This window comes from Chrysemys picta, chromosome 8 (genome assembly GCF_011386835.1).
Source record: "Chrysemys picta bellii isolate R12L10 chromosome 8, ASM1138683v2, whole genome shotgun sequence".
Lineage (NCBI taxonomy): Eukaryota > Metazoa > Chordata > Testudines > Emydidae > Chrysemys > Chrysemys picta.
In genome coordinates, this window is record NC_088798.1 from 12,776,625 (window position 1) to 12,792,117 (window position 15,493).

The following is a 15,493-nucleotide window of genomic DNA, read 5'->3' on the forward strand; positions in this document are numbered from 1 at the left end:
TATATTATATTCTGTGTTGTAATTGAAATCCAAGGGTATATTATTTTGATTACAAATATTTGCACTGTAAAATGGTAAACAAAAGAAATAGTATTTTTCTATTCACCTCATACAAGTACTGTAGTGCAATCTCTTTGTCATGAAAGTGCAACTTACAAATGTAGATTTTTGTTGTTGTAACATAACTGCACTCAAAAACAAAGTAATGTAAAACTTCTCAGCCTACAAGTCCACTCAGTCCTACTTCTTGTTCAGCCAAATGCTAAGACAAACAAGTTTGTTTACCTTTATGGGAGATAATGCTGCTCTCTTCTTATTTACAATGTCACCAGAAAGTGAGAACAGGCATTTGAATGGCACTTCTTTGTAGCCGGCATTGCAAGGTATTTGCCTGCCAGATATGCTAAACGTTTGTATGCCCCATCATGCTTCGGCCACCATTCCAGAGGACATGCTTCCATGCTGATGACGCTCGTTTAAAAAAATGAGTTAGTTAAATTTGTGACTGTTCTCTCTGGGGGAGAACTATACATCTCCTGCTCTGTTTTACCTGCATTCTGCCATATATTTCAGTAGCAGTCTTGGGTGATGACCCAGCACATATTGTTCATTTTAAGGACACTTTCACAGCAGATTTGACAAAACACAAAGACGGTACCAGTGTGAGATTTCTAAAGATAGTACATCACTCAACCCAAGGCTTAAGAATCTGAAGTGCCTTCCAAAATCTGAGAGCGATGAGGTATAGAGCATGTTTTGAGAAGTCTTAAAAGAGTAACACTCCGATGCGGAAACTACAGTACCCAACCACCAAAAAAGAAAATCAACCTTCTGCTGGTGGCATCTGAATCAGATGATGAAAGCGAACATGCATTGGTCTGTACTGCTTTGGATCGTTATCGAGCAGAACCCGTCATCAGCATGGACGCATGTCCCCTGGAATGGTGGTTGAAACATGAAGGGACATATGAATCTTTAGCGCATCTGGAATGTAACTATCTTCCAACGCTGGCTACAACCGTGTCATGTGAATGCCTGTTCTCACTTTCAGATGACATTGTAAACAAGGAGCAGGCAGCATTATCTCCCGCAAATGTAAATAAACTTGTTTGCCTGAGTGATTGGCTGAACAAGAAGTAGGACTGAGTGGACTTGCAGACTCTAAAGTTTTACATTTTATTTTTGAATGCAGTTATTTTTAACATAATTCTACTTTTGTAAGTTGCACTTTCACGATAGAGATTGGACTATAGTACTTGTATTAGGTGAATGAAAAAATACAATTTCTTTAGCGTTTTTTAATGGTGCAAATATTTGTAATCAAAAATAAATATAAAGTGAGCACTGTACACTTTGTATTCTGTGTTGTAATTGAAATCAATATATTCAGAAATGTAGAAAACATCCAAAAATATTTAAATAAATGGTATTCTATTGTTTAATGGTGCGATTAAGTGCGATTAATTTTTTTAGTCTCTTGGCAGCCCTCGGGTTCTTTTTTTGGGGGTGGGGATTTGTCGGGGGGTTTTCTTCCTCAGAAGGTGCTGAGCATCCCATGCTCTGAAAATCAGGCCCCAATGTCTCAAGTTGGGCACCCAAAATCACTAGTCCGCTTCTGAAAATCTTGGCCCCTTTCTCCAAAGCAAAGTAGCTATTGTGGGACAAGCAGTTCAGACCCCTTCAATGAAGAAGCTGCTTGAAAGAAAACTAAATCAAGGCCAGAAAGAAGCACTAAACCCTCCTCTCCTTCCCCCCCCCCCAAAAGAAAAAAATCTGGAGGGGGGAACTTGCCACAGATTCATTTTAAACCAGAGATGTCACTTGGGACACTTTGCAAGAGTGAAATGGCTTGAATTTGAGACTAGTCACATGTAGTTAATAGCTTTGTTGGGGAGGGACTGTATACCTTCATGTCTGCAGAACACCTAGCACAAGTTATTTGTGTGTTACAACAGCAGCTCAAGTCTTAATGCCCAAAGTGTTTTGGTATGTGGAGTCAGGAAGAGGGGGTTGGATGTGGTCCAAAGTTTGCTGTGGATATCCTGAGATGCATCATTCTGGGACCTCTGCACTGAAAGCCCCGCTATTACATGGAACGTAAAGATCCGAGCTTGGTCCAGTTTTCTCATATGTGGTGTGGTTTTTAGATTCCTTATTCCTTTTTAACCAAGCATGCTGGGTACCTGGTTAGCGGAAACACTTGCTACAGATATCTCTGCTTGGCTCAGTGCTCATGCATCTTTCACAGGTTACCTTTATAACACGGATTACAAGGAATCTCTTCTACCCTCTCCTCCAAAGACAACGGCTGTGCAGATTGTTAGTCTCTTTCAAATATATGAGCAGGGGCTGCTGTTGCTTTTTCTTTCTTGCTGGGTTATTTCCACTTGGGACTCTGTCAACTTTTTATACTGGTCCAAAGATCACAAACGGCTCTTCTACCAGTTCCTCCACCACCCTCACATTGCTCATGCCTTCCCTGGCAGAGATCCAACCCCTTGAGTCAGTCTCTGAGTTGGAGAAACGCTGCTCTAAATGCCAGCTTCTGACAGTCGTTTGGGAGCTACAAGAAAGTAAGTGGAGCTGAGCTGAGCACTCTGTATCCCCCCAGCCCAAGGCTCGGCAACTACAGGCTGCCTCGGTTGCGCATCTCCTGCGGGGCTGTAGTAATGTTGCTGAACTCTATGGACTCAGATTCTTCAGGCACAAGTGATCTACATCTCCAGCACTTCACTGGAGATAGTTTTGCCTTGTTCCTTGGTTTGTTATGAGAGCACTTTGCTTGAAAGGAAGCTACTCACTGGATTTTTTTGTCATGCAATCTCTGGCTCTCGTCCTTTATATAATGAAGATCACTCTCTTCCCAGTTGCCCCCTGCTGCCCTAATAAGGGTTAATACCCCGTCACGTGGTGGTCAGCTGACTCTAGTGGTAGCCTGCTATCTTACAACAAGGGGAGATGTGCCTTTTGATTCTCATTCTCTGGGGCCATACAGGACTGAGGATCAGGGCCGGCTTTAGGCCGATTCAGCTGAATTGGGCCCCGCGCTAAGAGGGCCCCGCGGGAAGTCTGAAAAGAAGCAGGGGCGGGCAGGCAGCACCAGATAACCCGGGGTGGTGGGGGGCGCGAGAAGGGCTCCGGGGAGGCACGGCTTAGTCCGGCCCCGGTTCCGGCTGAGTGCGCCGGCCTGCGGCGCGGCTCCGGCCCTGGCCGCCAAGGGGCTCTGGGCCGGACCCAAGCCCGGCGAACATGGCCGGAGTGCGGCTTGATTCCTGGGGGTGGGGCTTGCAGCAAGCCCCGCCCCCAGGAATCGGGCCCCTCTCTTGCTAAAGCCGGCCCTGCTGAGGATTATGTGTATGGAGGCAGCATACTCCCCACTTGTGGGTGGGGAGACAGTGTCTCCATGGCTTAATAGTAATCTACAGAGTCACTTTTGTGACTCTCAGGTGGGAACCTAAAGCCCCACGCACCATTCCAAATGTTTTCTGTGTCCTACACTGTTTTTCAAGGTCTGATTTCTGGTCACTTTAAGCCTGTGAAGGTGGGGTGTTGGGTTAACACAAAGCTGCTGTTCAAAGGCACGGTATCCGCCACGCCAGGCCCCCTCCACGCATCCCTCCAGCACCAACCTGCTTCTTGAAATCACTTCCAAGATCATCTCATGAAAGCTGTTTTGGGTCACAAGAAACCATGTATTTTAGGACAGGGCTTCAGGCAACTCTCCAGCGACTTCTTGGTTTACCTGGTACTTACCTGAACGTCGCTGATACTTTCCTTCAAACCTCTCCCATCTCTTTAGGGAAACCGTTCATCCCAGGCTTTATTGCCACTCGTGCAACGATCTGTGTGGTGCCCTGCTTCACCTCTTAGAGGTGTGGCAGCTAGGGTGACCAGACAGCAAATGTGAAAAATCGGGACAGCGGTGGGGGGTAATAGGAGTCTATATAAGATAAAGACCCCAAAATTGGGACTGTCCCTATAAAATCGGGATATCTGGTCACCCTAGTGGCAGCCCATGATGATCGTTGGGGTGAGGATTGCAATAGAGTTTACAGCTCTACAGCAGAAATATTGTCTGGTTTTTCCACAACGCCGTGGCAGGGGTAGAATGAATGTCTTGCGTATTTTCGTGGCAGCGAACTTCAATCACAATGAAACTTTACTGGCTTGCCAGTTAGCAGATCTTACCTTTGCTGAAAAGATGTGGTAGGATTTTACACAGATCACCATTTGCACTCTGCTTGCCTTCTGCTGCAAACCTCAGTGTGCTGTCGTGTAGCTCTGCTCTGAAAAGAGGCCCTTGAGGTGGATGTTTCATGTTCGCTATCCCTCAGTAAATCCCACATAAAACATGATAACTCCTAGCATAAACATAAAGTATAATCCTGTCACTAGTACCAGTGGTGCTATCCTGGTGCCCAGAAAAGCCAGCAACTCTCACCTGTTCAGTAACGTGGTACTAAACGCTGAATGTGGTGTGACTGCCTTTCAGATTGAATGGTCAGTAATTTGTAGTGGACTTGATCCAATGTCCACTAAAATCAGTGGGCAACTTTCCATTAAAGGCAGGGACTGATCCAAAGTCCATCACCAGGATAACCGATGTGAGCACAGAGCAAACAAGCCTGTACTCTAATTGCTATCAGCTCTCTTTTGGTGATACATAATCTTGGAGCATGATGGCTTTCACTGATAACTGGTGTAAGGACCAGCCCAAGGAAGGTATTTGCAGTGCACAATAAGTTGCCTTGGTCCTACAAATCCAAGGAATAACACTGTGTGTTCTTGAGCACCATTTCCCAGCATGTTCTCTAGTAACTCATTTTCATAGATGCAGATAGGAGTACTCTGTAATGAGTGAAGCTCCTTCCAGCAAACAAAACCCACATTCCTAATCCCGGGGAGTTCTGGTGCATCCTGCATTTGAAGTTCTTCAGGGGCATGGCACGGCACGTTCTTTTGGAGGAATTGTTCTCCCTAGACCACAGAGCAGCCTGGCTCTTGCAGCAAGATCCTGGTGACACTGATACAAGATTGGTGACGTGCAGGGCCAGCTCCAACTTTTTTGCCTCCCCAAGTGGCGAAGTGGAAGAAAAAAAAAGATAAAGCCGATCGGCAATTCAGCGGCGGGTCCTTTGCTCCCTCTCTTCCTCTTTGGCAGCAGCTCAAAGAGGAAGAGAGGGACTGAGGCACCCGCCGCCGAAGACCCGGACGTGCCGCCCCTGTTCATTGACCGCCCCAAGCACCTGCTTCCTTCGCTGGTGCCTGGAGCCAGCCCTGGTGACGTGCATGAAAGTTTTGTGGGTCATTGCTTCGCTTTTGACTTCTTGTGCTACTAGCTGCACAACAAGACTTAATCAGACCTTGGGTTTAATTTGTGTGTGTGTGTGACTGACTCGGCCCCAGCACTCTGCCTGTTTTGGGAGGAGGGCATCATTATTTTAGAGAGAGAGTTTATTTTTGAGGATTTTCCAGTTGAGAGAATATGTATCCCTCTAATACAGGGGTTCTCAAACAGGGGGTCGTGACCCATCAGGGGGTTACAAGGTAGTTACATGGGGGTCATGAGCTTCAACTCCATGCGGCTGACAGCCCTGAGTCCTCATTAAATTAAATTACCCCCCCCATTTTTAATTTATAAGGAGGGGTGAAACTCAGAGGCTTGCTGTGTGAAAGGAGTCACCAATACAAAAAGTTTGAAAACCACTGCTCTAACCTGTCTGTGTCTCTAGCACCGGGACCAAACAGTCCTCTAGGGCCATTAGCAGAAAGTATTCGAGGGTTGGACCAGATAAACTTCTGAAAATGTAATAGCCCTGAATTATGAAATACTTTGGGGGTAAGAATAGCAGGATGGGTAAAATGAGGGAAGTATGACGCAGATGTTTTTATATTGCCACATTCTGCCTATATATATATATATGTATGTATGTATGTATGTATGTACGTACATGTACACACACACAGAATGTGGCAATCCAATAACCAGAAGTCTCTTTGCAAGCCATGTCACTTGAGTGGTGCATTCTGGGATATCTTCAGTGAGCTGGGAAGTAGGGGGAAGAGCTTAGCTATGCCCCACTTATGTGCTGTTCTCCTGTTCCCACACTACTACTCTTCTTCTGTTCTCTTCCTGCTTTTCCCGTTACACCTTCAGTGTGCTCTTTTCTCATGTACCTTCTGCTGCACTGCTGGAGAGAGCACGCAGCGACAGGAGTCAGAAAGTCACATGCATTCCTCCAAGCAGGGCATGGTGATGGCTGTGCGCAGTAGTCTAGCTAGCACAGTGATGGGAGAGACTTGTCATGTCCCTCCCAGGCAGAAACAAACTGCCTGCCCCTGAAATCTGCTGTTGCTGTCTTCTTTCCCCAATTCACTTGCACCCGTGTTCTAAATCTGAATCCTATTGGTCTCGTGTGTGTCTCTTGCATCTTCCAGGCTTCCAGGTCAGCCACTTCATTCTTTAAATGAAAAAGAGGCTGTGTTCTATGCACAGCTTAGCTTCCTGCTAAAAGGGGCAAATCTTCTGGCGTTCAAGGAAAGGCCAGCTCAGTTTGCAGTAGCTGTGCGTTATAAAAATCCAACAACCAGAAGACTAGGCTCAAATAGAGCTATGTTGGGGCCCAAAAAGCAAAATGATCTTTCGGGAGATGTGGAGGGGAGGGAGATCTGATCTGTATGTGTAAATATCTGAGGCTTTTAGGGGGAGGGGTTGAAGCCCAGCTGCAAGATAGTTTTAGAATGGGGCAGTCCTTTTGAAAATCTGTATGTTGTAAATGCTCACACAGGTGAGAAACATTCCGGGGTAAACTTGCCTAAAGAATAGCTTTCTCCATTAGGGTGACCAGATGTCCTGTTTTTATAGGGACAGTCCCTATTTTACGCTCTTTTTCTTGTATAGGCTCCTATTACACCCCCCCCCCCCCACCTCCTGTCCAGATTTTTCACACTTGCTGTCTGGTCACCCTGTTCTCCATTCAAGTCTAAGGCTGAGTCCATCGAAACCGAAACACGAGGATTATAAATGATCAAGTAGCAAATTTAAATCCGTATAAAGGTTCTGGTCACCAAAGCAGAGCAAAGGTAACTGCTGAGCGAACCTCGCAGGCAGCCGTTCGCAGAAGCCCCCAAAAGTTTGCGGGCAGAATTTTCAGCGTTGGGTGCCTAACGTTCAGTAGCTGGCTCCATATTTAGGCACTTAAATCTGTGGGTGAGAGTTTTCAAACTCCAGAGCATAAACTGAGGCACTGGAATAAGTGGCCTGACTTTCTTTTTCTTCTTCCAAAGGCTCTGAGCACCCATGACTTGCACTGACTTCAAAGGGGAGCTGCAGATACTCCGCATCACTGAAAACCAGGCCACTTATTCCTGTACGTAACTTTAGGCAACTGAGTTTGAAAATCCTGACCTAGATTCTCTTCAAAAAGCTCTTGAGTCTGGAAATCTCCCGTGACCCGGCTGGTTGAGATTCTCAATGCTTCCTGCTTCAGAAGGGCCAGAAATAAAGCGAGAACGACCTTTCTCGTGGCATTTTTTTTTTGGTGGAACTTTTTGCTTCTGGCACTGGCTGCATGCCAGGAGTACAGAATGACAAATGGGACTCAAGGGCAGGAGGGAATGTGAACTGAAGTTTGGGAAGGTTTTGAACCTCGGAGTCTGGTTTGAGCTCCCATTCTGCCTGTCTCTAAAGGTCATAAAAATGCTTAATAAATATTGTGGCCACCGAGATGATCTTGTGTTTCTGTTTGCAATGGCATCCAACTTCCCTGCTTACCATTCGAATAATCCTGCAGACTGCCGGGGCTCTGTGGCTACTCATAAACCTTGTCCTGTGCAGCATGCTGTAATTTAATCAGAGGTATTCTTCTCTCCTGGCACAGCAGATAATGCCATGTGATTGTGGATTGCATAGATGTCAGGAACAGAGGCGTTGTCAAGCAGGAGCAGGCCATTGGTCCTAACCCGGTGTCATACTTCTGGCTGTAGCCAATACCAAAGGCATAAATTCTCCATAATATACCTGGCCACTGCTATATCAGTGTGAGGGTTAGTGCGGGACAAGGAAATTCATTCTTGGTACCTATGTGTTTATCAGTTTATTTCCTGTAGGTCTAGCAACACAAAGAGCTTGTAAAAAGAAGACGGCTCTGCAGAGACACATGCTGCTTACTCTCCATCGCAGTCTTGAACACCGATTGGCTGGTTTGTAACTTTAAGGCTGACTTCTAAAAATAGTCTTCTGGCATGTTGCCAGCCTGGGGAGGTTGGGAAGTCACAAAATGGACTAGCAGGTTTGATTTCACAAAGACTCCGCAAGAGTTAACGAAAGCTGAGCTCCTCTTGGCATGTAACACTTGTGGCTTGTGAATTCCAGGGAATGCGGCGATCCTGCAGTGCTCTGTGGCTAGTGGAGGACCTGGACTCCAGCTCACTGGGTGATGGTGTGATCTTTTTAATACAAATGTACTTGACACACATTGTAATCTCTAACCTGAGACTTGAACCATTTCTGGAACGTCGTATAACAGTAGCTATGGAAACGGAGCTCTCCTATTAGAAATGCAGGAGAGGAGGATAAAGCTGCTTTGAGCGACTGCGCTGTGCTCAGCTGTGCCCAGCCCAAAAGGACAGGGACGTTTCAACAGAGGAGGCTTAATTTTGAAAACTGAACCATTTAAATGTTGTCTGCAGGCTGTACGAAAGAGAAGCTGCTGCAACAGGACTTTGTATAAAGAGAGATGCTGCTAGCTCAGAAAGAAGAGGAAAGTTCAGGAACAAAATCTAGACTGGTGTGTCTGGTCAGTTACTCATCGGGGGTCAAGTTCATCCCTGGTGTAACGTCACTGATCTAAAAGGATACAGCATGGTTGTCTAGTCTGTTTAAAAAATGAGTTTTCTGAACCCATCCCTGCTGGGTTTTTTTGTGGCTTTACAATCACAATTGTGTTTGGTTGTCTTTTTTTTTTTTTTTTTTTTTTTTTTATTTCCCCCCACCCCCTGTTGCTTTGTGAAAGACTCAAACGGGAAACTGACTTTGCAGGGGAAGGTATGAAGCTGGGTAGATACAAACTACTGTGCATCCACAAAGCAAAGTAAAATAAATATGCTTTTTTTCCCTCTCTCTCAACTTTTTTATTTATTGATGAGGTTTGTGTCCCTTTACTTGGAGTTCCACTCAGGAACAAATTTGGCTTCATGAGTCAGAGACCTTCAGTTTGCATAAAGCCAAAGCAACCAAACAAATGGGGAAGTAGAAAGGTCCAGATCTATGGATAATCTGGCTAGTAAAACACTGAGTTCTGAGAAGTAGATTAGTGTGTTGCTATTTTCTATTTTATTTATTGAAGATGTGGAATGTATCATGTTTTAAAGAGCCTAGGGCTCAACTATGGTACATAGTAAGTAGAATAAACTACTGCGTGAGTTGCTGCTGTTCCTATCAGTCTGACTATACACAGGCGTGGCAATGTAGGGTCTGTAGTTGATCTGATAGTGTTCAGGGAGTACTGGAGTGGCCAGCCCAGCAAACAGCCTGTGAGCTGAAAACCATGCTCTGCTTTCTGATTTAAAGGCAGGTTGGTGGAAAACTTTCCATCTAAACTTTTTTTAACAGAAAATTGGGTCTTTGACTAAATGATTTTTTCTTTTGAAAAGTATCAGCTTTCTGTGGAGAATTTATATTTCATGCTATACTGAAAACTGAAATATTTTGGCTGATAACTGAAATATTTCGATTAAAAAATGGCATTGCGGTGCCTCATGGGAGTTGTAGTCCCGGCTGCCCTATGCTCCCAGCCAGAGAGCTTATCCCACGAAAGAGAATGGACTATATCTTCCACAATGCACCACTTTCTCCATTCTTGGTGAGGGGAGGAAGTGTCAGGAGCCCCTGGCCCTGGCCTACCGTGGGACTACAGCAGCCATAAGGTGCCATTTTTGAATCAAAATATTTTGGTTTTCATTGTTGAGATTTTCCAAGGGAGAAAAGAAGGGAGTATTTTCTGCCCAGCACTACTTCCAATTCCTGCCTGGTAACTAGAGGTGGGCCAGAACCAAAACCTCACCGGTCACCGCCCCACCCCAAACTTTGGGGCAGTCTGGGTCCAGACCCAGTTTGTGGTCTGACAATTCTGCAAGCTCGTTGGGGCTGAACACCAAGTGCCCCCCCTTTTTTTGTTGCTCCACCGGCGGAAACCGCCCCCCCCCCCATGTGTCCCGATATTTTCTCCCTCTCATCTGGTCACCCTACCCCTTTCTTGGTGCTATATAGATGATAAATAATGATGCCTAAGGCAGAACTGTGCTAACCAGAAAGGAGAAACTGCTTTTTTGCCAGTCAGGTAAGTGATACACATGTAAGAAGGTGCCACTTTTACACAGGCGTTCTCCTGATTACAGCCATGCTTTGGGAGGGATTTTACGAGTTGGATGCTCAGTTCCATGGAATTTCAGTGTCACTGGGGAATTGGGGACTTGCGGCCCTGGGGCTCCTTTGATGCTCCCCATCTCTGCATTCTAGCTGAGCAAAGTGTGGTTTTCTTCTCCCCCGAAGCTAATGGGAAAAGGGAATCTTGCTTTAAAAAAAATGGTTTGTTTGTTTTAACCTGGACTGTTGCATGTGTTCCTGCTGCAATTCCCCCAAATGCCTTAGAACGGGATTATTTCTTAGCCACAAGCCTTGCAAGCTGATGGCATGGGGCCTTTTCAGTCCTGAGCCTTAAGGGGGCAAGCAGATGCTGCTTCTCTCAATGGGGTGCGGGAGAGAGTCCCTCTCTCCAAAGCACTTCGCCTGAGATGGCCCGAGCCCTTCCTGCCCCTCTGCAAACCTGTGCAGGGCTGTGGCGTGGGGCAGGTTGCGGCCGGGCCCCTGCTCGCTGCCGCAGGGGCTGAGTTCCACGTCTGTTCTCCCCAATAGGGCTCAGCGTCCGCACTTCCCGCCGGGGCCCTGGCTGATCCGGCACTGGGCATGGAGAGAGGGGAGCGATACCGCAATCCCACCGAGGTGCAGATGAGCCAGATGGTGCTGCCGTGCCACACAAACCACCGCGGCGAGCTGAGCATCGGCCAGCTGCTGAAGTGGATTGACACCACAGCCTGCCTCTCTGGTAAGCGGAGCTGCGCCGCGGAGTTCGGCCACCCACCAGCTGCACAGAAGCCAACGCCCGAGGGCTGCCAACTTTCTACTTTCTGAAAACTGGACCCTGCAGCAGGAGAGCCGGAACCTCTCCCCCGCCCCTGCTCCGCCTCTTCCCCCGAGGCCCTGTCCCCATCACTCGCTGCTCTCTCCCCTCCCCTCCACCAGCTGGGCTCCCTCTGCTCCAGGGCTAGGACAGGAGCCTGCCTGCCCACCAGATGCAGGTAGGAGGTGGCATGGGTTGGTGACTTAGCCCCGCCCCTCCCCCCACCTGTGGAGCTGGACTTTTGGTGTCCAGTCAGTACATGTGGTCGGACACTGTACAGGTCCCCTTTCAATTGGACTTTCTGATCGAAAACTGGACGTATGGCAATGCTAACATCTGCTAGGCTAGCTCAGGGCTTCAGGGCTGCTTGTAAGGTGGGCCAGGATGGTTCTGATCCAAACTATCTTTTGTGCACTGTCTGCCCCTTGTTTTCTTTCACTCACCTCCATTCTCCATAGAACTGTCAGCCTTCTTGTTGGCCATGAAATCAGCTGGTGTACCCCCTCATTTCTCTACAGAGACTAGAAAACAATTATGGCCCTGAATAAAGGATGTAACCTTTTAATAACTGGTCAGATTTCTATTCCCAGGTACCTCAATACTGATCTGTTCAGTGCTTGGTCTGAACATCTATGGGACACCACCATGGTACCATCTCCCTGGCTTGTCTTCAAATGAGTCATGAGGTCCCCCATTTGTGGGATCTTCTCTCCCTCCCCCCGCCCCCCCCAGCTCCCTCTCCTCTCTGCCCATCTGATGAGGTCATAAGAGCTCAATCTATAGGGTGGAAGTTGATGTGGACAGGATACCTCTGAGAATGGACAGCCTAAAATATAATAGAGAGCTAAAAGCACAGCCTTTGCTACAGGACTTTTGTCTGATCTAGTATTAACAGAGGAAACGTGAGAATAGGCAGGAACAGCATTGATTTTAAAAACTAGTGAGCAGATTTGTTCTTGCTATTAGAAAGGTCCAGTCCATTTCCTGACTAATACAGGAGTGTGCTTGTCAAGCAGCCTGTAGTGACTCAAGAACATCAGTGCCAACCTCAGGGCGGACGCCTGTTCTAACCACGAGGCGTGACTGCCTGCATCCCAGTCATATGACACCAATTCAGCAAAACCGTTAAGTGTGTGCCATTAAAATCCAGGGACTTGCTCTTAAAGTTTAGCACATGCTAGTGCTTTGCTGGAGAGGGATGGGATTACTCTCATCTGCTGAAATGTTTTGCTGAACTGGGGCCAAAGGGAGGATGCTAAACTAGATGAACCAATAATCTTGTCAGATACAGCAGTTCTGTCCCAGTAGAACAGGGTGGTGTGTATGAGTGTGTTCAGACTATGGGACATATTGTTCAAGAGTTCTGTATCTTAACGTGACTGCGAAGGGGGAAAACAAACAGGAAAACTTAAATGTGGAGGGGAAGCAGATAAAAGGGGATGGCTGATCTAGTCCTTAAATGAACGGGGTTTTCAGATTATTGGGGCATCAGATATGAAGGAGACCTGGGGGTGCAATTCAGAACAAAGCATCAGTGAGATGGTGAGGGAACTCCTAGCAAACCGCTCTCATGGGAGTTCCCCAGGAACAGAAGAAGTGAGATCCCAGTAGGATTAGCATGGAAGAGGATCCTTCTTCTTAAGAGGTGGATGGGTAGATCTGAGAGCTCTCCCAAAGATAAGACAATTGTGCGATCTACTGTAACGAAACTCTGCTCTAGGATTAAGACTCTGATGCCATAGTTTTAGAATTCGTCTTTATGGTCTGGGAGGTGGGTCAATGGAAGGCTCCTATGAAGTGGTCCACAGAAGGAAAAGATTGGAGGGAACCCTCTCTTAGAAAATGTAATGCAGGCAGGGTGGAAATGGTGACGTTGTTTCCCTGTGTGTATGAGAGACTCAGATGTCACTGTAATAGTCCTGTAGGTTAGCTGGCTGCAGTGTCAAGCTGTTGGTGCTATCACAGCATGGTGTTCATGCAGTGCTTGCTAAGGCTGTGTCAGCACTCGCAGTACCAGGTTTTCAAGGGTTATCTGTCAGTTACATACAGCATAGTTACCAAATTCACAGTCCATTTTGGTCAATTTTGTAGTCCTAGGATATTAAAAATAGTAAATTTCATTATGTCAGCTATTTAAATCTGAAATTTCACGGTGTTGTAATTGTAGGGGTCCTCACCCAAAAAGGAGTCGGGGGGGTGGGTGGGGGGAGGATCACAAGATTATTCTAGGGGGGGGTTGCGGCACTGCTACCTTTACTTCTGTGCTGCTGCTAACGCCGACGCTGCCTTCGGAGCTGGGCAGCTGGAGAGCAGTGGCTGCTGGCCGGGATCCCAGCAGAGCCGCCGCCAGCAGCAGTGCAGAAGTAAGGATGGCCTGATATGGTATTGCCACCCTCACTACTGCACTGCTGACTGCAAAGCTGGGCACTAGCCAACAGCCACTGCTCTCCAGCCACCCAGCTCTGAAGGCCGCGCAGAAGTAAGGGTGGCAATACCACAACCCCCTCTAAAATAACCTTGCGGCACCCCCCCCCCCCCGCCCCCGCAACTTCCTTTTGGGTCAGGACCCCCAATTTGAGAAATTGTGGCCTCCCCCACAAAATCTGCATAGTATCGGGTAAAAACACACAAGACCGGATTTCATGGGCGGAGACCAGATGTCACGGTCCATGACACATTTTTCATGGCTGTGAATTTGGTAGGGACCTAAGCATAGCTTCTAGCTGACACTTGGCACCCAGGGCCTTTGCCTGCTGTCATGCTTCCTTATCAAATGAGATTGTAAAAACTAAATGGACATTGGGATTTTAAGTAAAACGTTGGCAAGAGCTTGATACGTGATGCAGATCTTAACTGGGTCTCCACTTCGGGGATTGCACTTCCACAAAAGCTTTAGAGGGAGGATGGGGCAGTGATTAGGGTGCTAGGCTAGGATTTGGGAGCCCAGTTTCAATTCACTGTTCTGCCACAGACTTTCTGTGTGACCTTAGGCAAGTCACTTAATCTCTCTGTGCTGCATGGGAACTCCCCATCTGTAAAAATGGGGATAACGGCACTTCCCTACCTCACAAGGCTGTTTTGAGGCTAAATACACTCACGCTTGTGAAGCTCTTTAAGGTCTGCTGATGAAAAGCACTATAGAAGAGGTTGGTATTCGTATTTCTAGAACCCACGCTCTTGGAGATCTTCTAGCCACAGGAGATAACGAGACAGTTTCCAATGTATAGCTAGGATGTCTTTAAAATATAAACTACCCACCAATTGCTTACAAGGTAAATACACATCCTAACAACAGACAAGAATGTGGAGGGAGACTGGAGAACACACAGATATAATTTTTAAACATGTAATCTAATTTATCTCTGTTTAGTAGAATGTACAATTGGTTTAACTGTTACAATATGTTTGACCGATTTAGGGGGAAAATCAGCTAAGAAAACTGCTCCATTAACTTGAGCAGTATGTCTGTCTGATTGGAAAGATCAGACAGGTAATCTGTATGCTGGCCAATGTTAAACACATACAGCCTTTGATTAAGGGAAGTACAAATGGGCATCTTCTCTGTGGAATCTGTGGAGACCCTCAACAGAGAGGGAATCCAGTGTCCTACACACATTGGACAATGTGGATCTGCAGAGACGAGGGTTACTTGTGTCTGTTCAAAGTCTGCAACTAGAGTTGCAAGAACAGAAAAAGTCCACTTATTTGGTGCACTGATTGTCTGAAGGTAACTGATGCGGTTTGTTCTCCTTTTTAGCCGAGAGACATGCTGGCTGCCCCTGCGTCACGGCTTCTGTGGATGATATCTATTTTGAGCACACGATTAGGTAAATGCCTTGCTTTCCTCTCTTGCAGTTTGCTGGCTTTGAAAAAAGTCTCTTCTTTGGCATGCAGCAAATATTGAAGAACTGGAGTTTGTACACCATGTTAATTATCCCTTCTATTCTGGACAAATAAACCACACCTCCTCAACCCAATCCACAGCAAAGGGGTGGGAATGTAAGACACAGTAGCTTTGAACCCAGGGTCTGAGATGGGCTCTGCAATATACCTACACATTAAGGGCTAGAATCCCCCTGGGATCTGACAACGAACAGCCTCATGTTACTTCTCTAATAATACTGATGTTTAGTTTGTTTGGGAGGCTCTTGCTTGGTTATCCTCCTGGTTTTTCCTCATAATCTAGCTGCTCTTTTATTTGTTCAAGAAACCCCCTTTGATTTAGGGTATATCTACACTGCCAAAAACTCGCCTCAGTAACTGTGGCAGTGAGTCTTAAAGCCAGTTCAACTGACTTGTGCTCATGCCCTGGA

The 15,493-nt window shown here is 46.7% G+C and overlaps 1 protein-coding gene across 13 annotated transcripts in view; it reads left to right on the plus strand.

The window, feature by feature from the left end:
* ACOT11 (acyl-CoA thioesterase 11) overlaps positions 1-15,493 on the plus strand; it is a 121,002-nt gene that overhangs the window by 67,417 nt on the left and 38,092 nt on the right. For 11 of the 13 annotated variants that reach the window (XM_065553858.1, XM_065553859.1, XM_065553862.1 and 8 more), the window contains 2 exons: positions 10,916-11,105; positions 14,938-15,007. In XM_065553858.1, coding sequence (XP_065409930.1) covers positions 10,916-11,105; positions 14,938-15,007 — 260 coding nt within the window. Of the gene's footprint in view, positions 1-8,040; positions 8,203-10,915; positions 11,106-14,937; positions 15,008-15,493 lie in introns of those variants that run through there. The other 2 variants (XM_024104927.3, XM_065553864.1) reach the window with 1 other exon arrangement.